General features: G+C 48.6%; 1 protein-coding gene across 2 annotated transcripts in view; it reads right to left on the bottom strand.

The window, feature by feature from the left end:
* The window catches only part of ATXN10 (ataxin 10), a 166,791-nt gene that overhangs the window by 116,519 nt on the left and 23,091 nt on the right, over nucleotides 1-27,181 (bottom strand). For both annotated transcript variants that reach the window (XM_042993531.1, XM_042993532.1), the window contains exons 3-5: nucleotides 24,175-24,257; nucleotides 10,688-10,784; nucleotides 8,314-8,472 (exon numbers count right to left, since the gene is read on the bottom strand). In XM_042993531.1, coding sequence (XP_042849465.1) covers nucleotides 8,314-8,472; nucleotides 10,688-10,784; nucleotides 24,175-24,257 — 339 coding nt within the window. The remainder of the gene's footprint in view (nucleotides 1-8,313; nucleotides 8,473-10,687; nucleotides 10,785-24,174; nucleotides 24,258-27,181) is intronic.

The raw sequence follows: 27,181 nt of genomic DNA, 5'->3' as shown, positions 1-27,181 counted from the left end.
ACTAATAAGGGGCACCAGGGTGGCTCAGTCAGCTAAGCATCTGACTTCGGCTCACGTCATGATCTCACGGTTCGGGAATTCGAACCCCAAGTCGGGCTCTGTGCTGACAGCTCGGAGCCTGGAGCCTGCTTCGGATTCTGTGTCTCCTTCTCTCTCTCTCTGCCCCCCCTCCCTCCCTCTCTCCCTCTCTCTCTCTCTCTCTCTCTCTCTCTCTCTCTCTCTCTCTCAAAAATAAACAAACATTAAAAAAATTTTTTTTGATAAAAAATAAGTTACTACGAATAAAACAGCAAATGCTACGCTGTTTGCTCCGAGCCAAGCACCACTCGAAGGACAGCTTTGTAAACACAACTGGGTGTGTATCTTTTCTCAGGCATTTATCTGGCATCTTAGGTATTTATTTCGGGGGGTTTTGTTCATTATCGGTCTCTCTCCCTAAAACATAATGTCTTCTTAATTTTGAACCTCCAGTGCCACAAACACTGCCTGGCACACGTTAAAGACTCAATCAATGATCACTGACTTCGTTAATCAGTTCCTGTTTGAAGTGAGCGTTTTAAGTTTCCTGAGTTTCCTACCAGCATGCACAGGGCAGGAGGGGTCTCTAACTCACAAGTTCTCCGAGAGAAAAGCAGGTCAGATCGTCGCACGGAGGGCAAATTATTCCTTGCGCAGAGCCCAAAGCCCCTTCTCCTGGGCACGGTGGACAGGCCTGCCAGCAGGGTCCTCACAGCAGACCCGAAGTCAGTCAGAGCAAAGCTGCTTCAGAGTATTTGCCAGTGCAAGCCAGGCCCCAGACTGGAGGTGGGGGCGGGGGGGGGGGGGGGGGGGGGCTACTATGGGCTCTCAGGTCAGTACATCAACCCAGGAGATGTCGATGAGCACCTAGAGACGCACAGATGGACTGTTCAGTTTTCAGAGTTTCTTTGCATTTTTGAGTTACCCAGGCAAGTACTGGGTGGCAACGAGGTCAAGGTCACACTCACTGGGTCACCAGTCAAATGCAACACCATACGCTTTAACAGTCACCAGAATTAAATACCAGCTCGTTCACTTTAACCAAATGTAATTAAAAAGGCAAAGCCATCAGAGCAAAGGACAAAAATGACATCTTCCCATGATGCTACATAAGAAGAGGCTGGAACGAGTACTGCCACTGAGGCCTCAGAGCGACAGCAAGGGACACGGTGTTGTTAGCCAACAGTCCCCAAGGCAGACCAACCACCCCAGCGCCTGTGTTGTTTTTATTTTTACTTTTTTAAGTAGGCTGCATGCCCAGCGTGGAGCCCAATGCGAGGCTTTAACTCTCGATCCCAAGATCAAGACCTGATCTGGGATCAAAAGCCAGACGCGTAAGCAACTGAGCCACCCGGGCGCCCCAATCCATACGCCTTTAAACACAGGGGATGTGAAGTTCAAAAGCGTGGAAGCGTCTGACCTAAATCAGCCCCGTCGTTTAAGAATTAAAGAAAGAGAGGCCCACAGAGGTTTAGTGTCCTGGGGAAGGTCCCTCAGCTCCCTAAGAGTCAAGACAAGAGCTCCGTCTCTGACTTCCGGGGCTTCTCTGAAAATGCTCCCCTTTAGAGAGCTTGCCGCTTGCTCAAGCAGCCCTTTGGGAGAGAAGTTTCAGGTGAACTTAGCATCCGGTTCGTCGTGTCACCTTCAGTTCAAAGTGACCAAGCGTAAAATTCCTCCATTCTTTTTTTCCGTTTTCTTTTGTGAAAGATTTTACCTTTAAGTAACATCTGCGCCCAACATGGGGCTCAAACCCACAACCCTGAGATCGAGAGTCTCACGCTCCACGGACTGAGCCAGCCACGCGCCCCCTCCATTTTTTTTTTTTCCACACAAGAAAGAGGAAACGTCTACCGGTGAGTGAAGATAGCGGCATCTGTACTTTAACGATTTCGAGGACGAGAATAACTGTCACTCACCTTCAACCTATGCGAAGGGCAGGAAAAAAGCATCCTGTGTGGACATCCATACAAACAACTGAATTCTCCGCTACCACGTTACGGCGTAACATCCAGCGTCCAATACTGACGGCAAATACGCAACAGAGCAACGAGAAGATGCCGACGGGAGGGCGACCTTTTCCTTGCACCTTGAAAGCGGCCACTGCGATGGCTGCCAATCACGCGTGTCTGTGTTAGTTCCTGAGACTGTTTTTCTAAACGTAATATATTCTCCATGCCAGCATGTCGCATCAAGTTACAAGTGGAATCTCAACTTTCAACCTAGAATCCACTGCATGTACTTTCTTACCGAACGTCGGCTCGGGGGGAACCGAAGACAAAGACTTTTACAACAACGAGAGACCCAACCGTGGTCAGTGTTTCCTAAGTTACAGATTTGACATCTGTGATTAAACTCTTCTGGAGAACAACCATCTCTGTAAATTCCGAAATTCTGTGGCAGTGTTGTGTGAGGGAGGTGGGTCCTTCTGATCCGAAACCTGAAACGCCACAAGGACATCTAGAGACTGTAAGTAAGGCTCCACTAACACTCCAGACGTCACGGAAGAGAACAAATGGTCTTGGGGAGGGTCAGAAATATCTTCTAGCAAAGGCAGGAGTTGGAGTAGAAAGGGCATCAGAGAAAGAGATTTATTTTACAAAAAAAGAAAACGAGAAATGCGATACTTTTGTTAAGTCCTGAACCGCACGCACAGACACACGAGCTGAACCCTCTCCCTCACGTGCACGAGGGTCCCAGGCCGGCTTCGCCTATTACTTTCTGTTTCTGGTGCCAAAACGGACTCATGCAGGCCAAGAGGCAAAACGCCTCCGCTTAATCTTGAAATTCGTCACCGAAATGCGATTACAGAAAAGCTAACATTCACAAATCGAGCTGTCGACGTCAAGGCACTGACCACATACCTGCATCATCTTCCATACTGGCTAAAAACCCAGATGCATCAAGGTCCTTCTTTCCATCTCCTTTCTTTCGATCTTCCTCATTTATAAATGGTGTTAATAAAGTATGTGAACAATTACAGACAGATTAATTATTGTCTACAGGACAGTGTTCCTACTCCACACAGAAAGTGCTAAAAGCCATCTCTAAGCATCAAGAAGCAGACATACAGGGGCACCTGGGTGGCTCAGTTGGTTAAGTGTCCAAGTCTCCATCTTGGCCCGGGTCATGATCTCACGTTTGTGAGTTCGAGCTCCTCCTCGGGCTCCACACTGACAGCGTGGGGCCTCCTTGGGATTCTCCCTCTCTCTCTGCCCCTCCCCTGCTTGCGCTCTCTCTCTCTCTCTCTCTCAAAATAAATGAATAAACTTAAAAAAAAAAAAAAAAGACAAAGAGCAGCATGCCACTGACACACGGAGTGGCTGTAAGCCAATAAGCAGTAACTTACTGCTGAAGTTCAGGTTTTAGGGAAATTTTTTCAAACGAGATCCCTGTCTTATTCCCAGTTCCACATAAGCACGAAGCACACAGTATCAAAGCCACACTTACAAGATATTTCAGGGACTGTGAAAACCTAGAAAATGCTTTCATACCGCACTAATTAAGCGAAGAATCTGATTTAACCAGGTTCTGGAAAAAGAACCCTCCTATTCGTTTCTGAGGCCGGGGAAATCCCACCCACAGCTGCTTCCTACAGCAATCTGGACAAAGCTTACAAAGCTGGTATAGAAAGGAACTTTCTTCTCTTTGACAAGTAAGTAACATCTTCACCAAGGCAGAAAATCCCCCTAGAACACAAATAAGTTATAACCTCTGCAAAAGACAGCAGCCGGGATCTCCTACGGCACCTTTACTGTAGGATTTAGAGGAGTTCAAACACCAAGACCCAACCCCTGGATTCATGCGGGGTCATCTCAGAGCAGGAAAACGTCCTTCACACCTACAAACAAAAGGAGCAAATATTTTTAGAAGGACATTATCCCAATAACTCAAACCGAGTAACGCCAGAGCCCTTGGCACCCACGCTTCCCTGCGTCCCTGGTGTATCCAAACAAAGGACCTGGCTACTGAAACCTTGCATTTGTCCCTTTCCAAGAAAAGACACCAAACCCATGAATTCTAACACTGTTGTGTCTTGTACTCTTTGCCAACCATCCCATCGTGTTAGCAGGCGGGACGGAGAAGGGCAGATGCTCCCTAATTGTCAGAGATGGACAGGTTCATATTTAACGGTAAAAAGTAACAATGTTGTCGGAAGCCTCTGGATGCTGGGACAGCTCAGAGACTGCGTCTCATCTCACTGCGCTTTGCAAGGAACGCACTTTGCACAAACTGAAGGCCTGTGGCTGGCGCCCAGCAAGTCTGTCGGTGCCATTTCTCTAACATTTGCTTGTGTCTCTGGTCACATTCCGGGAATTCTCGCAGTGTTTCAAACTTGTTTGTTATTGTATTTGTTACGGTGATCTGTGACCAGTGATTATCCTTCACTGAAAGCTCAGATGATGGTTAGCATTTTTCAGGAATAAAGTGTTTTTTAAGTAAAGTACATACACTGCTTTTTTAAGAGCTAATGCTATTGCACACTTCGTAAACTACCCTACGGTGTAAACACAACTTTTTTTTTTTTTTTAATGTTTGTTTATTTTTGAGAGAGAGCGTGAGCAGGGGAGGGGCAGAGAGAGGGGAAGACACAGAATCCGCAGCAGGCTCCAGACCCTGAGCTGTCAGCACAGAGCCCGACGCGGGGCTCGAACCCACGAACCGCAAGATCGTGACCTGAGCCGAAGTCAGACGCTTCACCGACTGAGCCACCCAGGCGCCCCAACACTGCTTTTACATGCACCGGGAAACCAAAAATTTCACTTGAGTCTTTTTACTCCAATACTCGCTTTACTGCGGTGGTCTGGAACCGGACCTGCAGCATCACTGACAAAATACGGCTGTATTTTGTGATCTCATTCTTCTCATTCTTGTTTAGCGAATGCGCAGCTCCTCTAACACAAATCAAAGTGTCAGCGCTGCCCCAGCGGAAGACATCAGTTACCACCGCCACTTTCCAACCTTCTTCCATCTGGCGACCTGTGAGAACTCTCACTTGAGCTACTCCGAAGCACACTGCACCTTCCGCCCTTGACCCCTGCTGCCAGAAAACTGCCGACGGCCAAAACCCAGATCTAAGATACTTAACACACGAAACAGACTTCAACTAAAAACTATGCTAAGTAAGCAGACTCTAAGGATTCATCCACCGTGCTCAATTATAAAACAACCCATACGGAGGAAGGTAATCTAAGTCAAGCACAGTATCCTAATCTTTTCAGACACCAACTTGTGTCTGTGTGCAAATGGGTAATCCAAATACAAATGAATGCTGGGAAAACAATGATTTTTAAATGAGGCATAATTTCAGGAGGACAATAAAGTTCACACTGAAAGAGACCCAAATTGAGAAAGCGCCTCTGAAACGCAAGTGGCACGGGGGCGCCCGGGTGGCTCCGTCGGTTGAGTGTCTGACTCCGGCTCAGGTCATGATCTCGCTGTTCATGAGGTCAAGCCCCATACTGGGCTCGCTGCTGTGGCACAGAGACCGCTTCAGACCCTCTGCCCTTTCTCTCTGCCCCTCCCTGGCTTGCGCTCTCTCTAAATTAAATAAAAACATTAAAATAGTAAAAAACTTCTAAAAATAAGTTTAAAAAAAATGCAAGCAGCACTACCGGCAGCTCCGGGCTTCCCCCACTCGGACACAAGCTGTTCCCCCAACTCACTGGCCGCTACGTGAAAACACACATGAAAATAGATCTTACGGAAAACGGAAGAACAGGACTAAAAGCAACAGGATTTTTGATGAATTCTACAATGACGAAAGGAAGGACCAATTCCTCAAGACCTAACAATTACAGACAGATATGTGCCCAACCACAGAGCCCAAAAATAAGGGACACAAAAACCAACTGGTATGACTGGACAGACAGAAAACGGTCCCCTTCCAGGAATGCATGAAACAGGTGGACAGAAGACCATCAAGAAACAGAAGGTCTGGGACGCGTGGGTGGCTCCGTCGGTTAAGCATTTGACATCAGTTCAGGTTATGATCTCGCGGTCTGTGAGTTCGAGCCCCGCGTCGGGCTCTGTGCTGACAGCTCGGAACCTGGAGCCCGCTTCCAATTCTGTCTGTCTGTCTGTCTCTCTCTCTCTCTCTCTCTCTCCCTCTCTCTCTCTCTCTGCCCCTCCCCTGCTCATGTTGTTTGTCTCTCTCAAAAATAAACATAGAAACAAAGAAAGAAAGAAAGGGAAAGAGAGAGGGACAGAGAGAGAGAGAGAGAGAGAGAGAGAGAGAGAGAGAGAAAGAAAGAAAGAAAGACAGAAAGAAAGAAGGAAAGAAAGAAAAAGAAAGACAAACAGAGGTTCAACAGGCGTCTAGACAGCGCCCCCACCAAACCCGAATCCACAGCACATGGGACAGTCTGCATGACAGACCAGGTGCTCGGCCATAAAACACACCTCAACATATTTAAAAATGAAAAACGGGCTGGGGCGCCTGGGTGGCTCAGTCGGTTGAGCGGCCGACTTCAGCTCAGGTCATGATCTCACGGTCCGTGAGTTCAAGCCTTGCGTCGGGCTCTGTGCTGATGGCTCGGAGCCTGGAGCCTGTTTCAGATTCTGTGTCTCCCTCTCTCTGACCCTCCCCTGTTCATGCTCTGTCTCTCTCTGTCTCAAAAATAAATGAACGTTAAAAAAAAAAAAATTGAAAAAAAAAAAATGAAAAACGGGGGGCACCTGGGTGGCTCAGTCGGTTAAGTACCCAACTTCAGCTCAGGTCACGATCTCACAGTTCATGGATTCGAGCCCTGCGTGGGGCTCTGTGCTGACAGCTCAGAGCCTGCAGCCTGCTTCAGATTCTGTGTCCCGTCCCCCCCCCCACCCCTCCCCACCCCTCCCCTGCTTGCTCTGTCTCTGTCTGTCAAAAACAAATAAAAATGTAAACTAAAAAAAAAAACCTCACTGAAAAAATTAATAAGGCCTAAATAAATGGAAAGATACCTCTACACATGGACTGGAAAACTTAATCTAGTTAAAATGGCAACATTCCTCAAGCTGATCTACAGATCCATGTTATCTCTACCAAAACTCTAGCTGCTTTTCCGAACAAGCTGAAAAGCTGATCCAAAGATTAACATATAACACAAGGGACCCAGAAGGGCCCAAAAAATCTTGAGTAAGATGAACAAAGTGGGAAGACTTAAGAGTTTTCTGATTCAAAACTTACACAAAGCTACCGTAATCGAGATAGCGAAGTACTGGCTTAAAAGAGAAAACAGAAAGCAGGAAACAAGAACAAAACATACAAAAACCCTGATCAGAGCCTCAGGGAGCTCCGGGGCAACCAGAAGACTAAGGCGACATCAGGGAGCAGGGACTGCTCTGGCCGCCTCCCTCCCACACGTGCATACAGGCCAAGCGGACAGAAGCCCAACACCCTGTGATCCTCCCACAACTCAGGGACGGCAGGCCCGAGGCTTCGGAGGCTGTCAGGGACGGTCAGATGAGGGGCCGTCCTGACGAGATATGGAGCGGTCTGCCCAGCCCCTCAGAATATAAAACCGCTTCAAGCAACGTGGCATCCCGTTGGGATGACAACGGTCGTCCCAGTCATCCGGCCCCTTTTCAGCACGTGGGACGATGGGACTCACGGCTTCTCCTTTTCCTTGTCCACAGGATAACAAACCGTCTAAATCTAACGGTGGCTTCTTGGGTCTTAAAGGATCACAGTCAGCCTCAGCCGTGGCCTGATGTGGAGTCCCCACAAGAGAGCGGAAAGATCACGGGGCCAAAAAAGCGTTCAGACAAATAATGGCCGGAAACTCCCCAAATCTGGCAACATAAACCTAAGATTCGAGAAGTCGAGGGAACCAAAGAAGATACACTCAAAGAAATCCACATCAAGACATCATAATTAGGCTCCTGACAAGTCAAAGAAAAATCTTAAAAGCGATTGGAGGGAGATGAGGCGTTATGTACGGGGCCAGGGGATGGACGGACACTACGATGTGGACGACAACGGATGTCTCGGTGGAACACAAGCCGCGAGACACGTATCGACGTCCGATCCGTAACGAACCATCAGGCGCAGCCACGGCGGTGTGACCCGGACGACCCCAGAGGGCTGCGTGTCCTCAGGCTGCGCCCCGGGCCTCACCGCCTCCCAGGACCCCCGACTCGCCCGTCACCCCACCTTCCCCAGCCTCCAGGTGCTGCCCAGACGCTTTCTCATTTTGTCCGTATCGTTTAGCGTCAACTTGCTGTTCAGCTACCGGAATTCAAACTCTGGTTTGCTCCGCAAGGAAAGGGATCCGCTCGGATGTTCTCAAGCAATCAGATTGCCAGCGAGAGACTTACGGCCATTCCGACTCGGGCTGCCTCTGGTGAGCTTCGACGACGTCAATCGCGATGTTCAGATTCTCTTCCAGTTCTTTCATTCTCTCAGAGTTCAGGGAGGTGAACAAAATCATTGACGAGTAGGCAACAATTTTCTTGTCCGGATGATTTAAGCAAGACCTTCCAAAGAAAGACATCAGGGCATTAGCCCCATTGAGCAATATGGTAAAATATGGATTCTGACAAACAACAATCACCCAATTAACAAATGCAGTGCATACTGACGTTTCTGAGGATTTAACAAAGAATGACAACACTTTGAGACAAGTACCTTATCTACTGGAAAAAGAGCAATCTAAAACGAGTCGTGACACACTGTAGCCAAAATTAAAGACGCAGCGGACTTTAGGACTTGAAAGCAAAAAGCAAACACCACCCGATTAAAGGAAAAGATAAATGATGACATCTATAAAACGTGAAAATGTTCACTCTTGTTAGAAAAAAGAAACCAAAAGGTAAAACGTGAGGCCCCGTTAACTACGGGCACTCCTTTCAGCATCACGAGGGTCAGAGGGTTTACGGGAACGGTGGAGAGATGGTACCCTGGCAAGAGTGGAGCCAAGAGCGTCAGGGTGAGTCCCGCCTCATCACCTCTCAGCTACGCGATCTTAGTTAGGAAGGTCGCTGAGTTACCCACGGCCAATTAGGCCCCGGGTTGCGCACTACGGCAGGATTTTTTTTTCCAGTTCCACTTCATCATACTCTCCCGGAGGAGGTATTATCCATACGTTACAGACAGCGACTGGGACTCTAGCTGCCCAAGTGCACAAAGCCAGTACCTCTCAAAGACGGAACTCAAATTTGGTTACCTTTGTCTCACAAACGCGCGCAGAACGCAAATTACCTCTTTCAGTGTGTTTTCTGATATAAAAATGGACTACGACGACCTCCCTGGCCTATCTCACGGCGCTTCCGTGAGGATCAGATTTGACACCGTAAGGAACACCACCGCGTAACCTGTCGCGGCTTCTCTGCCCTGTCCAGGGGCCTCTCTTCTGGGTTTCCGTGACACTCGGATTTACTCGAACTGTGTCCGTCTTACACTACAGTGTGCTCACCTGTTCCTTTATCTCCCCCAAAGCATGGGCTTTTGGGGAATTATAAATAGATCTAAATTACCCAAATTCCACTCACCTAGCTCAGAACCACAGATACTAGGTGTTCAAAATGTTTTAAAGGCAGGAATTCTCAAGAATGAGTAATTTCTATTTCTGTAGCTCGAATTCCACAATTCTTTCCTTCCACCTAAGCTCAATTATCGTGAATCATAAAGATTTGGTGCCTTCAACTCTCATTATTTGGAGGAATTTGAGAGCCAGTTACCGACTCAAGTGAGCTAGGGATCACATTCGAGTTTATGTGATCCTGACATCATACTTTACACGGAAGCCCAGAAAACCGACACGACCGGGGAAGGCAGCAGGGCGTTTAGGCAGCAGAGCACCGCCTTTGGACCCGGAGAGCAGCTCTGCCCTTGACCAGCGGTGAGCGTCGGTTCCTCACCCCGCCCTGCACAGGACAGGATTCCTGCCGCTCACAGGACAGGAATCGCCCGCACGGAATACCCAACCGGGGCAGAGAAACAGCCACTGCTCGGCCGCCTTACTGCTGCCACGACCACGGACACCCCTCGTGGGCCACGGGGCCTGGACTAGAAGCCAGGCCGCCCACTCTGAGACAGCGCTTCCTACTGCCTACCCTGCCTCCGTTACCCACTCGCCTTCTATCCCGGTGCTCAACTTTGCGTGAACTAACAGAAGTTGGTCAAAACAAAGTACCAAATCACCAGGAAAAGCACCGCGAACCAACCTAGACAAACGGATTGGCTGTGCCCATCTTACCGCTCTTCAGATCTACCCAGACAGCCTTGTGCTGGGCACATAACAAGTGCTCGATGGATAAATAATGACCAATTCACTGCCCATACTCCAGCATTTTATGGCTTCTTTTCTTACGAATGTGTTTTCCTATAAATCACAGTGAACTTAACAGTATTTCTTACTTTAATCAAAACTCTTATTTTCTTAAAAAAAAAAAAAAAAGCCGACATACAATAAAGGGCATAAATCTTGAGTGTACAGCCCAATAAATTATTAGATGTGGATATAACTCCATAACTACCAAGCAGGTCAAGACACGGAACATTCCCAGAACCCCAGGAGACTCCCTCGTGCCCTCTCCCGGCTAGTGCCGATCCTGCCCCCGCCCACCACCACCAAGGGCCATCCTCAACTCTCTGACCAAGGGCTAGTTTTCCCTGTTTTTGAACTTCACCTAAATGGAATGATATAACCAGTCTTTCCAGAATGAGAGAAACTTCTATCGATATACTCACAGAAAGAGTTCTGGGAAAGCGTGCACCCACACGACAGACTGCGAATCTTCATTCCGTGAGGCGATGTTGCCTAGAAACTGCAGGCCACAGCGAAATGCTGACGATTTATAAAAATAAGAAAGATACAATTTAAAAACTTGTTAACACACCAAATAAACATATCTTAATAGAAACCATTCCACGTCATTAAACGGGAAGTTTCTGTTAACTTCTTTTAACTACATAAGTCTCTCACCGCGATGAAACTTTGGGCATGACGTTAATATTAAAATGCCTTACCAAAACAACGTGCTCCGTACAAACTGAATTAACTTCTTTAAAAAACTGTAAATGTCAACACAATATGCCTCTAATTTACATTAACTATCACTGGACTACGTGCTCCAATTAAGAGTTACTCTTTGACCGGATTTTTAATAATCTAACTTAATGCTACTTAAAACAAAACATCTAGAACATAATACTATAGAAATATTAAAAGTTAAAGAATAGCAAAAAGATGTATTAGGCAAATACCAGCTAAACAGGAAGTCATAGACCCCTTAAAATGAGACGTAACAAACATTAAGGCAAACAAGCATTATCATTTCAGGGGCGCCGGGCTGGCTCAGTCGGTGGAGCACAAACTCTTAGTCTCAAGGCTGTGAGTGTGAGCCCCATGTTGGGTGTGGAGACTGCTAAAGAAAAGAAATAAACTTCAAAAAAAAAAAAAAAGATTTCAGAATGACAATTCACCAAAAAGATAATAATTATAGATTGTAATCATAACATGGCCTCAAATATATACGTACATATACACACACATACATATAATTAAAAGAAAAATTGACAAAACTACAGAAGAAAGAAAAAAACCCACAATTAAACTCTGCAGTAGTAATACAACTTTCCTGGTGACTTATAAAACAGGCAGACAAAAAACTAGTCTATGTAAAAGATTTTAACAGCATTTAGTAACAACCTAGTTGACACATTCAGAACATTTCACCCGATAAAACTAGAGCATATTGGACAACACCCACAACACTGACAACACACAGTGCCGGCACGGATGTGAGCGACAGGGACGCTCACGCACGGCTGGTAGGGACGCAGAATGGTACGGCCACTGTGAAGGACAGTTCAGTCCCGCGGCTTCTTACAAAACCACGCACACGCTTAACATACAATCCAACGATTGCAACCCTTGGTATCTACCCAAAGTAACCGAAAACTTATGTCCACACAAAACCCTGCACATTAATGTTTACGGCAGCTTCACTCATAATTGCCAAATGAAATTATGAAAGCAACCACGACGTCCTTCCGTACGTGACCAGATAAAGGAACTGCAGTCCGTGCACACAAGGAAACGTTACTCAGCACTAAAAAGACACGAGCTATCAAACCATGAACACACATGGAGGAAACTTTCATACAATTACCAAGTGAAAAGGCCACATACCGTATGATCCCAACTGTGACGTTCTGGAAAAAGCGAAACTATGGACACAGTAAAAAGATCTGTGGTCGCCCAGGACCAGGGCAGGGACAATGAACAGGCAGAGCACAGAGGCTTTCAGGCAGTGAAACTATTCTGCATGATTCTATCATGGTGAATACACGTCACTGCACATACTTTTGTCCAAACCCATGAAATGTAAAACACCAAGAATGAACCATGATGTAAACTACGGACTTTGGATGATAACAACATAACAAATGCATTACAGATGACCCTTGAAGATGGGGCGGGGGGGGGGGGGGGGGTGGGGAGGTGGGTAGAGGAACTGATCCCCACACGGTCGAAAATCCACAGATGACCTCTGACTCCCCTAAAACTTAACTATGAATAAATAACCTACTGCTAACCAGAAGATTTATCAATGACATAAACAGCTGATTAACATATTTTGTACGTTGTTTCATACACTATATTCTTACAATAAAGAAAGCTAGAGAAAAGAAAACACTAAGAAACTGACGGGGCAGAGACAATACATTCACAGCATGTTGTGTAAAAGTCCATCTGCGAAGGTGAGGAGCCGCGCATTCAAGCTTATTGCTCAGGATCAGCTGTCACTGTGGCGCCACACGTGAAACGCGAGGGAGGCTGTGCAGGGGCAGGGGCAGAAGACCCACGAGAAATCCCTGAACCTTTTCAATTTTGCTGTGAACCAAAACCCACTCTAAAAAATAGTCTATTAAAGGAAAGAGTAACAGGAGAACACAACTGTGTACCGGCCACAAACACAGACCTGTGTGCAACTCCCAACGTAGCGTGAATGTGCGCAAGGCACGTGACCTCTGTGAGATCCAAGTTCCCCCCCGGAACGTGGACAGTCCCTGTTTTGTCGGTCATAAGGATGACACGGGAACCTGCTAACACAGTTGAACGTGCGGGAGAGAACGCAGAAAAGGCTCACCTGGCCACCCTCTTTACTGGCACAATACAGACTTGATAAATACTGGTTTAAAATGTCAGGTTTCCAAATGTTCCGTGAAAACATGTGTTTGTTCCTGGGGTCGGAGACTCTAAACAGACACCGTGAGCGCTTACTATATACGCACTCGCTTATCACAATGCTTACTGTACTACCGTATGGAGAACCCTACTGCCGAGACAGGTGCTTCTATCCTCGTTACAGAGCACAGCAGACCGAGACCCACGGCGGTTATAAGGAATCTGACCCAAGTCACACAATTACAAGGTATCGCGATTCCGGATTTATTCCTGCGACCGTATCAACCCAATACGGTTGTCTCGTGCTTATCCGAGCACCCACTTGCTTATACGTGAAGCTGATTAGCGAAAAGGAAAAATGGGTTTCAGCCGCAGAGCGTACGGTCTTCCCAAGGACACACCGCCAAGCACTTCACCACGTGCCGGAGAAAAAGACGAGTCTCCGCGCACTTTCAAAGACTGCCATACAGACAGTGCTCGCTTCCTACGTGGCAATTACACCTACGTGCGAGTATTTGGGGGAAATTAGTCCCCAAAATGATCGGAAAGTCACCAGGTTTAGAACAAGAAAACAGACCCCTAAATAACCTGTGGGGACAGAAAAGAAATCACTACGGAAATACAATATTTCAAACCAAATGTTAACAAAAATACCTCAAACCAAAGCTTCGCGATGCAGCTAACACAGTACAGAAAGGAAAACCTTTTTAAAGCTTTAAAATGCGTATTTTGGGGAAGAATGACAAAAATCAATGAATACCTGCTTCGAGAAATTACAAAAAGAATAAAAATATCCCCAAACAGGGAAGGAACAAAATAAAGATTAAGAGCAAGAAATTATTAAAACTGACAGCAGTCATAAAAAGAGGGTATCAGGAAATCGAAAACGTGACTCTTCAGAAAGCACCATACAGACCAACCTTTGGAAAAACGGGTCAAAATGGAGGAAAGGCACAAAGGACGCCGACGTTACACGTTCAGAAATGACAAAGGCGAGGCTGCCAAAAGAGAAAGTCAGAAGATATCACAAATAACATGAGGCCACACTGTTTGCAAACTTCAATTAAGTGAACAAAACCCTAGAGCACAGCTAACACAAACTGTCTCTGTAAGATATCCAGGGAACGCCCGCAGAGCGCGACGGCCACGAAGGGAACTGAAGCGGCAGTCACATTTTCCCACAAAAACACATCCTACACCCAGACGGCTTTCCCGCCAGCTCACATTCAAGGGAGAAAGACTTCCAACTTACACAACCCTTCCAAGGAACGGGAAGAGAGCGAGCAGACCCTCAAACCAAGCCGGTGCGGCCAGCCTCACTGGGACCGATACCCAAGTTGAACACGCACACTATGAAAAAGGAAGAGAACAGAAGGTAAAAACGCAAAACCCGTGTTTCAGGAGGAATCTCGTACCAGAGAGGAAGCTGCACTCACACCCGCACCGCAAACTGCTCTACCCTCCCAGAGTCGAACTTTGTAAGTGACCGCATCAACCTACAAAGGACAAAACGATCCGATCATCCCGAAGACTGCAGAAGACGTAGCTGGTGAAATTCGACACCCGTTCATAATTTTAAACAACAAGCCAAACTGAACAACTCATAGCCACCGAGGAACAGAGGAGGGCTTCTTTACCCTAAAAATGGGTCCCCAACACAAAACGCAAGGTGCACGTTATGGTTAACAGCCAGATGGAGAAGGAGCCTTCCTTCTGAAAGGGAAGAAGACGGAGGTGCCTGCTATCACCACTTCCAGTCCACACTCCCCTGACGATCCGGGCCGGCAAGACAAAGAAAGGCCAAACGCTGGAGAAGACAACACTGAACTGTTTTTTTGTTTTCCTCTACAGTTGAAAGGTCATTTCTAATGTATGTGGTCAACACTTTTAGGCGTACGAGTTGTCTGAATTAGTAAGTCCCAAAAGCTTCTGGATGCAAAGTCAACATTTAAAAAGTCAGTAATACTTCCATACATACAGGGAATGAGCAAAAAAAATCAAGAATGGAGCCTATTCATAAAAGCACCAAAAATGGGGCGCCTGGGTGGCTTAGTCAGTTAAGCATCCGACTCTTGATTCTGGCTCAGGTCACTATCTCACGGTTCATGGGTTCGAGCCCCACGTCAGGCTCTGCACTGGCAGCATGGAGCCTGTTTGGGATTCTAGGTCTCCCTCTCTCCCTGCCCCTCCCCCGCTCACATCTCTCTCTCCCTCTCTCCCTCTCCCTCTCTCTCTCTCTCATTCTCTCAAAATAAATATATAAACATTAAAAAGAAAAAAGCATCAAAAATGTAACTAAAAATGATGCCCAGTGCCACTAAGAAAAAAGATTCTAAAACTTGATCGAGTAAAGAATTATACCACGTTCACAGATGAGAGGAATCCGTTTTTCTCTAGAGATCAAATGCAATCTGAGACTGAATTCCCCACAGGGTGTGTGTGTGTGTGTGTGTGTGTGTGTGTGTGTGTGTGTGTGTCATTTTACACATCAGAGAACATCTATATGTTTGTGTGGGCATCTCTAATCTGACAAGAGGATTCTAAAATTTATGTCATGATATAAACAGCCGACAGCTGAGACGCTGTTGAAAATCACGAGGTAAGAGGATTTGTTTTCAGAAAGCAGTAAGCAATGGTAGGTACCAGTATAAAAAATGGAAATTGGGCTCCTGCCCCACACAACACAGAAAATTCAACTCCAAGTACTAACCTAAGCGTAAAAAAGTGAACTAGAAAGCTTTTAGAAAACAACACTGCAGAGTAAGATATTTTAAACAAGACACACAAAATAATACCATAAAGAAAAACATTAACCACCTAGACTATATCAAAACTAACACTTTTTTCTCAAAAGTGTTAACATCCTAGGGTTAAAAAACAAAAACTATCCATAGAACAGGAAAAGATATGAATGAACACGTAACAGAAACACGTAACTACCGCAGGATTTGAGCTTTTGTAAGTCGGTAAAAAGACAGACAAATCTGATTTGAAAAACGGGAGGGGGGGATTTGAAGCAACGCTTAATAAAGATCTCCAAAAGGCAAAGTATAGAAAGTGCTGAACCCCATGGAAAAGGCCAAGATTCTACTACACACCCGCCGGACTGGCAAAAATCAGCCAGATGACACCCGAGCGTCTATGAGAAGGTGGTGCGGCACACCTGAGGGCTCTCTAAACCCGGCGCCTCCCGGACATCCCCGGGAGCCGTGCGCGGGCCGGGTTTACTAGGTTTCCGAGCGGGCGCCGGTCTCGTAAACCCTCCACCGCCTGCCCTGCCAAAGGGCAGACGGGCCCTTCCGGGAAGTCTCCTTCGCCGGCTGGCAAGTTCGGCATCGCCAGGCTTCCTGCAGCACGCTGCTTCTCCGGCATCCGCCCGCTGCGGTCGAGTCTCTCCAGTGATTTGCTCCGGCAAATTGTGACCAACCGGGCGTGTCCAGCAGCCGAGAACTTCCTCGGGATGCTTCTGAGCAAGTTCCGAGTCAGGATACCTCCCTGTGAACGACCTGCCCCTGCACCCCAGAGGGTGGATTTCCAGCAAGTTCCGCCGACACCGCCTCCCCACGACTTCCCCACCGGCCAGATCCTCTGTTGTTTTTGATTTGTGTGTGTGTTTATTTATTTTTGAGACAGAAACAGGGCGTGCGCGGGGGAGGGGCAGAGAGACAGGGAGACACAGGATCCGAAGCAGGATCCAGGCCCTGAGCTGTCAGCACAGAGCCCAACACAGGGCTCGAACCCACGAACCGTGTGAGATCATGGCCTGAGCCGAAGTCGGACGCTTAACCGACCGGGTCACCCAGGCGCCCCAATCCTGTATTTCAAGACTTTGTGACAGTTAGCAGTTCTTTACATGAAATTGTCCCCGTTCAAGTTATGGCGTTCAAGTTTCCATCTCCTGGACGTGCCCTCTCCAGCAGAGCAGATGGAGAGAAGGGAGAGCAGGAGGGAGGAGTGGGGAAGAGAGGGAGGAAGGCATAGGGGGCCCCTGTGGGAGCAAGAGAAGAGGCACCAAGCACAGGCCTTAGAGCAGGATCATAGCTCAGGCAGGACCTCAGGCGAACAGAACCGAACTAGTTGTTTCAACGAAGAAAACTTGCTATCAGGGATCAGATACGCTGCAAAGGCAACACTGAGGTAACACAGACACCGGGGCTACAGGAAACAGCTACCACCCTCGGAACCGACGGCACCAGGGGGAGCTTCTGAGAGCCCAGGACCTGCAGGGGCTCCGCGGGGCTGGGAGCCAGGCCCCTGGGGAAAGGGGCCGCCCGGTGACCGCGGATGCCTCGGGAGCACAGGGAACACCTTAGGGAGGGGGCGTGGACAAGGCCTGGCCAGCTGATGACGGTCCCCCCCGGGGGAAACAAAACGAGGCCGACGGGGAAAGCAACGGAAGGTGGGCGCAGGTACGGCTCTGGGAGGGAGACGCGAGTGGGGAGCGAGTCCCTGCCTCCTCCTCCCGCCTGCTGCTCAGCTGGACCCGACACACGGACGCCCGGGCCCGGCAACGCCACACAGGACCCGGACGCCAGGGTGAGTGACAGTGGCCGAGGAGCCAGAACGACGTCCAACGCACAGCAATCGCTCCCGTGATGTGCAGGTGGGATTTATGTGGGTTCTTACTGTATCTTCATAGTTAAGGCGGACGGCACCGTCCACATTTCACAGATGAAGAAAAGAGGCACAGAGCGAGCACATAATTCAGCGGCCAGTGAGGGGCCGGCCACGACCAAGGCCGCGCTGCGCACCTTCAAGGCCAGCCGGCTGATGGGAGCGAGCCGGTGTCCGTATGGTTCACACGGGCACCGCAATGCTGGCCGGGGAAATACTTGAAATACTTCTGTCCTTTGCGGTAACCAGATACTCCCCCGAAACGCCAGTCCCAGCCCCCTCCTGGCGACACACCCCATACCTAAAAGGCCCCTGCTGGCCGGGCCTCGGCCTCCCAGGGCCGCGCCCCAGCTATGCGTGGCATGCGTGCCGAGGCGGAGACGCCCGCGCCCTGCTGTTTGCTCACTGTTTTGGAAGCGGTTCACGTCGGGGCCAGCGCAGCCCATGCAGGCGGAATGGCATGTACGAGATCCTGAGCGGAAAGAGACCGAGACGCTTCCGAGGAGGTAAACACCAGCACGGGTTGAGCGCCAAGAAGCGAGGGCTGAGGGACAGCGGCAGCGAGAACGGAGGCGGTAACTGACGCTTGCGGAGGATCTACCGGGAGCACCTCCTCTGACCCCCGCGACAACCTGGGAGGCAGGTATTGACATCTACGCCTTTTACACGGGGCAAACCAGAACCCCATCACACAGCCCGCCCCGGGGCAAAAGCAGCAGCAGGCGGGTGGCTCTTCCCCAGGGTGGGAATCGAGGCTGATCAAGGTAACAAGTCACAGGAGAAGGAGCCGAAATGAAAGATTTTGCTCCCCGAAAGGATCCCCCCGCCCACCCATCAGCAACCAGAGGGCAATTTTAAGAGCGGGGGGACTTCCGAAGTCTTTAAGCTTTCTAGGCCTCTGCTTTGCCAGAGGAGGGGGCCGGCCTGCTGGTCGGGGCCCAGGGCTCCCGTCCTCTGTCCTCAGGCTCTCAGGGGATCTGGCCTTCCCTTCGAGTCCTATCACCTGATCCCTGGCTGAGCACGGGACGCGCTGTTCCTCCAACACCTCAAAGGCAGAGTAGCCACGAAGATTAAGGAAGGTAAGGTGTGTAATGTGCCTGCGCCCCTCACTTACACAGTGATTCAACGATTCCTGGCTCAAAGATGGCCGAACTGTGGCCGGGGATCACCAACACCGAGAGAAGGACAAAAAAAAAAAATACAAAGGAAACGATGAACCAAGAACTTCAAAACCGAACAGAGTTAACATTACGATCCAAAAGACGCAAGATCTAGAATTCCAAGTACACAGTCATTCCCATACGTACAAACACTGAAAAAGGACTAAAAAAAGTCAAGTGTTTGTCTAAAGCAGCCTGCATGTACACGATGACTATTTTTCTTTCCACTTTCCTGAGTTTTTAAAAATTACTCTGTAACGAGTTATGGAAAATGGTTACAGTGAAAAGTTAGATCCTCATTTTTAATCTTAAATCACAATTTAAAATGCCCTTTATATTTTCACTGAGTATTTTAGAATGTTAACAGCCAAATCTTTGTGAAATTGCTCACACACACACACACACACACACACACACACACGCCAACAATAAAGTTGGTCTGGAAGCCAACTGACCTAACAATTCATCAGGCAGCTAAAAATTAGCACTCTGAATCAGAACACGATTCCAGGAAGGAAAAGGTTTAAAGATGTCCTAGCGGCAAGAAAAGAAACCCCAGACAAGTACAAATGGCCGTTTACTTTGACCAAACAGCTTATCAACTGATCTGTGTAAATATTGCAAATGTTACAAAGCCCCTCAAAAATCCCAACATTATTTTTACAGATTAGAAAATAAAGGCCAAAAACAACACCAATAACTCAATTAAAATAACTCATGCTTGTGTTTACATAAAATTTGATGAGCATAATATATTCGTCACACCACTGCAATTATTCTCTGAAAATAATACTCTAAATATTATTTTGACAATGTAATTACAGTTTTTACCTCAAGAGTGGTAACAAAAAGCTGGCACAGATACCCTGCTAAAAATCCACAAAAAGACGATTCTCACAGAGAAACAGTCACAACACAGTATGGGCGCTTTATTAAGAACCAGAATACTTTTGGGGCGCCTGGGTGGCTCAGTCAGTGGAGCATCAAACTTCAGCTCAGGTCATGATCTCACGGTCCGTGGGTTTAAGCCCCGCGTCGGGCTCTGTGCTGACAGCTCAGAGCCTGGAGCCTGCTTCGGAGTCTGTGTCTCCCTCTCTCTCTGTGCCTCCCCCTCTCACACTCTGTCTCTCAAAAATAAGTAAACATTAAAAAATTTAAAAAAAAAAAAGAAAGAACCAGAATACTTTTTACAAGGCTTATGTTACGCTTGAACTAACGTACTATAAAACTTCTTTAAGTTTCATTGTTGAGTCCAAATTTCACTGCTGAATTCCAAATAAATTCAGGAATACCGTGAACTGCCTTTCCCAAGGAGTGAGAAATACCTTTTTGACGTCCCTTCTCCTCCTTGCCTCAGTAATATCCTCCCACTCTGCCTATAAACACACGTGATCCGCCTGAAGCCCAACACAACCGGAACTTACAGACCTAAATGCGTGGAGAGACGGTCCACGTTCACGGACCAGAAGACTCAGGGTCACGAAGATGGCCAGGTGTCCCCAAATGGATCTACAGATTCACCGCAATTCTCAGTATGCACAATATACAAATAACTCTTGAAATTCACCCACAAAAAAGACAAACAGCCCGATGAACAGCTGGGCAAAGAACCTGAACAGACAATTCCCCAAAGAAGATCTACCAATGGCCAAACCAGGCGCCTAAGAAGGTGCTCGGCATCATTCCTCAAGAGGAAAACGCAAATCGCGATGAGACACCACTGCACAAATGTCAGCATGACTAGAATCCAAGAAAAATTTTAAAAAGGAAAATAAACGTCGGCAGGGACATGGAGAAACCGGAATGATGTACGTTCTCAGTAAAGACGTAAAACAGTTCAGCCGCTGAGAAAAGTCTGGCAGTTCCTTGACAATTTAAATATAAAACTGCCCCAGAAATTCTTCCTGATACACTCAAGGAACAGAGAACGGTACTCGGATGGGACACATCCGCGCCTGCTCAGAGCAGCACCGATCCGAACAGCCAAACGGTGGAGACGACCCCACGTCCGGCACCGAGTGAACAGACAAACCGTGCTACGTGCACACGACGGAACGTCGTTCAGTCATCTGAAACAATAAAGTGCTGACACAGGCTACGACGGGGATAAACTCTGGACGACATTCTGCTCAGTGAAAGAAGCCAAAGAAGGTCCAATAATCCTGATTCCACTCCGGGGAGAAATCCAGAAGAGGTAATCCCGCAGAGACAGAACGCAGACCAGCGGCAGCCAGGGCTCAGGGGAGGGGAAGCGGAAAGCAGCAGCTCAGGGGGCACAGGGTCGCCTCTCGGGATCGTGAAAGTATCTGCAATCTGAGCCGGTGGGTGCACAACTCGGCGACTGCCCCGAGTGCCGCTCAACGGTTCACCCGCGAGCGCTTACCCGTGTGCCCTTGAGTCTCACGTCAGTAAGAAATGTATCACTTGATGAAACTAACACAAACGCAGCTGCCAAGGGGCCCTCGGGTGGCTCAGCCGTTAGGCGCCCGACTTCGGCTCAGGTCGTGCTCTCGCGGTTTGTGGGTTCGAGCCCCGCGTCGGGCTCTGTGCCGACCGCTCGGGGCCTGGAGCCTGCTTCGGATTCTGTGTCTCCCTCCCTCTCTGCCCCTCTCCCACTCATACTCTCTCTCTCTCTCTCAAAAATAATTAAATGTTAAAAAGAAAATTAAAAAAACAAAAACAAATACAGCCGCCAACCCGGCAAACAACTCTGAACACACCAACACAACACAACACAGGTGTCTGAAGATCTGCCCTCTGACTGGCACGTATCAATGAAAAGCCAGGCCACCGACCACACAGCCAATGTATTCATCAACGACAAATCAGGTCATGAAAAGTTTCAGCAATCAGCTCCTGTAAGTTTTTCGTCGGATCGCCTACTTGCTTCGGCGAAGAGAAAAATCAGTCCCGTGAAACAGTCTTTGATCACGTGAACACCCTACAGCAAGTCTCCCGTGGCGCGTCTGGGGTAGAGCGGAGGGGCCCCTGGAGCCCGGGGAAGACAGGAGGGCGCCTGATGTGCTGCCGTAAGGATGGGGAGCGGCGGGCGAGGGGCCGTTTCGGGAGCAGCGCTGCTGCGCGGGGGCGTGGGGATGGGGCTCGACGCCCCCGCGGCGGGCTGCTGGCTCTGCCAGTTACTCAGTCACAGCGTGCGCGCCCTGCCTCCCCGGGGTGTCTCATGCAGGAATCCATCCAGGGAAACCCACGTCCGCCCGCTTCGGTGCTGCCAGGGCCCCACTATCCACCACGCCAGGAGGTCTCAGTAATTATGGAACGCGGTCCACTCCGAACTCCCCTTCTCGCGTCACACGCAGGCTTCAAAACCAGAGGCTTTTCCACGCAACAGAGCGCAACCTGGATCTCACTGCCGATTTGTCTCCCCCCAACTGGAGCACGGAGGCTTCCGTTTCGCCATAAAATGAAGCTACAAAAAGACCGTTAAGCACAGAACGTCTTCAAAATGCCCTCCAACTAAATCCTACACCCTATCGGTTTCTCGAGAATACCTGAGAAATTAGAGCTGTTCAAAACAACGCAGAGCAAACGCTTTGTGTGCAGAGTCTTAGACAATTTAGTTAATTGAAAAGATCGCTGCGATTCCCCAAAAGAAGAACTCTCAACCAGGTAGAGGCGCAGGAAAGCAGGAATTTTAACAAAGGCGTTTTAAATGAGAACACTAAGGAATCACAGAACAGGAAGAGAACTGAACTGAGCCAGGCAGCACCTCTGACAGCTAATTTAGCCCCCTGTGCTCTGTGCCTCAGTTTCTCTGCCTGTGAAGAGACTACCCCGTCTAGTTCTCTCCTCGACCCCCACGGTAGCACGTATATTACCACGAACATGAAAGGCCTCACTGTTGAGAGTCAGTACAGGCAATGAGAACTAAATGTAAACCAACTTATAAATAAGATCATATTCTACAAACTGCTGGAGATTGCTCCTTTATGATTTTTTTTTAAGTTTATTTACTTTGAGAGAGACAGAGCACGCATGTGTGTGTGTGGGGAAGTGGCGGGGGGGGGGGGGGGGGGGGGGGGGGGGGAGGCGGGGAGGGAGAGATAATGAATCCCAAGCAGGCTCCACGTGCTATCAGAAGAGCCAGACTCAGGGCTCTGATCATGACCTAAGCCAAGATCGAGTCAGATGCTTAACCAACTGAGCCACCCAGGCACCTGTGGGGATTTCTCCTTTAGAGGACGTATTTATTGAATTATCAGAAAGAATTTGTTCGATCCACGATCTAGTAAATCTTATAAGCTGAACATTTACATTAAGATTTTATTATTAAATGACTTGGGTTTCCCCAGAAACGTTTCGAGGCCTTGGCTAGAGATCATACGTTAAAATTCTGTTTTCTTATAGGATATTACAGTAATGATCCCTGTCCAAACAAGATGTATGGATGCTAATACCTTAAGAACCAAAAACATTCAAAAAAGTCTAGAAAAGCTTCCTGGTCTTCAAATCAAGAGGCTTGATTTCTCTCCTAATCCCTTATCAACAGCTATCCAACAATCAGAGAGCTACCCTCCCTCAGTCATGCCAGGTATTTGACTTAGGTAACATATTTAGCACCGGACTCCCTCCACTGCACTGTAAACACGCTGAGGCAAAGATTTTCTGCCTGCTTTGGTCACTGTTCAGAGCACACTCAGCACCAAGAACAGGCATGCCACCTTCACACATCCTGAGAGACACCATTACTTGGCGAGGGCCACCATAACGAAGCACCACAGAGCGGGTGGCTGAAGCAACGGGAATTTATTTTCTAAGTTCAGAGGCTAGAAGTCCAAGGCCGTGGTGTGGGCAGGGCTGGTTCCTTCTGAATCCCCCTCCTGGGCTTGCAGATGGCTGTCCCCTCCCCGTGTCCTCGCGTGGTCGTCGTCTCTCTGCGTGTCTGTGTTCTGACCTCCTCTTCTTACAAGGACACCAGTCATAATGGATTACTTATCTTACCTTATTTATCTCTTCAAAGGCCTGGTCTCCAAATATAGCCACATTCTGAAGCGCTACAGGGTGGGGACTCCGCCATGTGGATCTGGGGACAGGTCGGGGGGGAAGGGGGGCGCAGTTCAGCCCACAACAGAGGGAGGAAAGGAAGCCGTTGCCACTTTTTTATGGAAATTCACTAACATCACTAAATAAGTTTCTCTGTATCATGAAACACGACACATTTGCTTTAATGAACGACGTAACAACACTCCAAGTTGTAGTTTTTAAACCCGTTTCAAAGACACAAATAACCCGTGAATCATACTGCAAGTTACCTGTCAACAGGGATTCCTGTTCCACCCGCAGTTCACGGAAAAGAAGAATCAAATCGACAGCGACGCCAATTGTATCCAAGTTCCTGTAAAGGGTTTTTAAAAAAAGACAAAGTTAAACACGTTGATTTTCTTAAACCCGCATTTCAAATGATGAGCCAGGGAAGGGCGCCGTGAGCACTGGCTAACGGTTCCTGCACTGAACAGAATCGTGGCCCTGAGATGTCCGCATCATAACCTCCAAGCCTGTGGACGCGTTACCTTATGTGGCAAAGGGGACTCTAGGTTGTGAGGAGATTCGGGATCTTGAGATGGGCAGATTATTCTGGATTAACCGGGTGGGCCCGATGTGGTCACGAGGGTTCTTGAAAGCAGAATACTAGAGGGTCAGAGTCCAGGAAGGGGCCGCGAGCCCGGGGAACACAGGCAGCCTCTAGAAGCTGGGGGAAGGCCAGGAAAAGGATTCTCCCCGGGAGCCTCCAGAGGGAACTCAGCCTCCTGAACTCCTACACCAGAGGGTAACAGATCCGTGTTGTGTTAACGTCACTCAGCGTTGGGTAATCCGTCAGAGCAGCAGCAGGAAACTAATGCGGATCTGGGAGCAGAAGCAGAGGTGCGCCGTGAAGAAACATCTGAACAGTGGGCGCGGCTGTGGGACCAGGGACCGGGACCGGGGACCGGGACCGGGCCGGGGCAGGCAGAACTGGGAGGCGCAGGATGAAAAGCTCTGATGCCACGGGTAGGTGTGTGGACACTGAAGGCACCGCCAGTGAGGGCTCAGGAGGAAGTGAGGGAGCGATCATCGGAAACCGGGGAAAGGGGGCCCTTCCTCCACAGGGGAAGAAGCTTAGCAAACTGAGGAACCTGGACATTCGGCTGAGCACGTTTCCAAGCGACATGCTGGACGTGTGATCTGACTGCTTCTTGCTGCGTATAATAGTGACGCCAAGGGGAGAAATAAAGGAGGTGGAAAGGGAACCAGGTCTTGCTTCAGGAAACTGTCAGTCTAGCCAGACTGCAAAAGATGCTACAACTGGGACAGACTGTCAAGAAAAGTGTGCTCTGGAGGGAGCCAAACCTTTCCGGACAACCTTTTGCTCATGACTTGGAAGGATCAAAAGGTCAGAGTGTTCAGTCACACGGTGGGGGGAGCTCTCTGAAGAGGTAAGGGTGGGACTCACTCCTCTCCGTCACCACAGCAGGACCCAGGAATAGAGATGGGGTTATCTAGGAAGGCTCTATGGAGGGCCACCTTGTCTGATGGCGTGAATCCCCATGACATACAGGTGAGACCCACAAGGTTGCTAGAAAGGTTCTACTGGTAGAAACTCTGCCAGCATGGACAAAATACACCGAGAAAGGATGAAATCAGATTCCCCAAATTCTACAGGCAGGAAGTAGGCTGATCCAACTACTCAGGGGCAAACGTGTGCTACCCTTCAAGAAAAAGGAAGGGTGATGCTGAGGGGAGGGCCGGGGGCACAGCCTCAAGCCACAGAAGATTCTTCCCAGGCCCTGAAACCTGAGTTTGCCCAACGGAATTCTGAAATTGCTTGGGATCAGTAATTCCTCTTTTCCTTCAATTTTCTCCTCTCTCAAAGGATAATGTCTAAAACTGTTACCTTAGGCTTTGGGGAGCAGATAACTTGTCTTTGGGGAGCAGATAACTTGTCTAGCTTCACATGTGCACAAAGAGAAATTCTGCCCCAGGATGGAGCGCGTCCAGAGTCAGACCCATAAGTAATTTTTACATGACTGGATACTGAGATTTGGAACTTCTCAGTTGATGACTTAGATGAGATTCTGTACTTGAGCTGATGCTGTCAGAGTCAAACACGTGGGGACCTCGAGAAGGGATGAATGCTTTCTGCACATGTAACAGACGTCAATCTTTAGGGGCCAACGGGTGGGCTGTGGTAGGAAAATTATGGCCCTGAGAGGTGTCCACATCCCAAACTCTGGAACCTGTTAATACATTATCTCACATGGCCAAAGGGATGTGGTATAAGAAGAAAAAGACTTTTGGTCTTTGTCCCCAGTTCCTGGCCCAGAGCTCCTAAAACCCCTGGAATTTCTGGTGTGGTCAGGAGTGTCTTCTGTTACTCACGACAAGCCCCGTTCAACCATACGTGACCTTATGCTGATAAGGTGACTCTTACTGGGTCTCCAGGTAGCTTCACAGGGGGCCTGGCTGCCGGGGAGGGGGGACCAACCAAGTGATCAGGGGCTGTAACTTTCACCCCAACCTCCAGACCTCTGGGGAGGATGGGGTCTGGAGAGCGAGGTTCATCGCCAACAGACAATGATCAAGCCTATGTGAAGGAACCTTCGTAAAAACCCTACTACACGGAAGTTTGGAAACCTTCAGTGTGGCTGGGTGAACACAACAGAACGCCAGCAGGATGCAGATGGGCCCAGGGAGGGCAGAGAGCCCTGTGGCTGCCCACCTGTCCTACACATCTCTTCTGTTTGGCTCTCCGTAAGTTGTATCCTTCATGGTGAACCGGGGACAGGATGTAAAGGCTTCCCTGAGTTCTGTGAGCCTTTATACTGGATTACCATATCTGAGGGGTGTCACGGGAACCTCCAAATTTGTAGTCAGCTAGGCAGAGATGTAGCTCAGGTACCCCGTTCACATCTGAAGCAAGGCCATCTGGTGGGACTGAGTCTTTTAAGTTATGAGATCTGATGCCACTAACTCCAGATAGGTCCAAATAGAACTAAACTGCTGGACCCCCAGCTACTGCCAAAGACTCGAAGTTGGTCAGAAAACACTGCGAGAGACTTTTTCGATGTGATTAAATCAATGGTTTTGAGATGATGAGGTTATCCTGGATTATCTGTGTGGGCATCATGTGATCCTGAGTGCTTACCAGAGGGATACAGGATGGTCAGAGCCAGAAAGAGATACCGGAAGATGCCACAGTGTTGCTTTGAAGACGGGGAGGACGGAGCCAGGAGCCAGGAGCCAAGGAAAATGGGCGGGCGGCCTCAGGAAGACAGAAAAACC

This window comes from Panthera tigris, chromosome B4 (genome assembly GCF_018350195.1).
Source record: "Panthera tigris isolate Pti1 chromosome B4, P.tigris_Pti1_mat1.1, whole genome shotgun sequence".
NCBI lineage: Eukaryota > Metazoa > Chordata > Mammalia > Carnivora > Felidae > Panthera > Panthera tigris.
The sequence above is the reverse complement of the archived record's forward strand: the minus strand, read 5'-3'. Positions and strand labels throughout refer to the sequence as shown.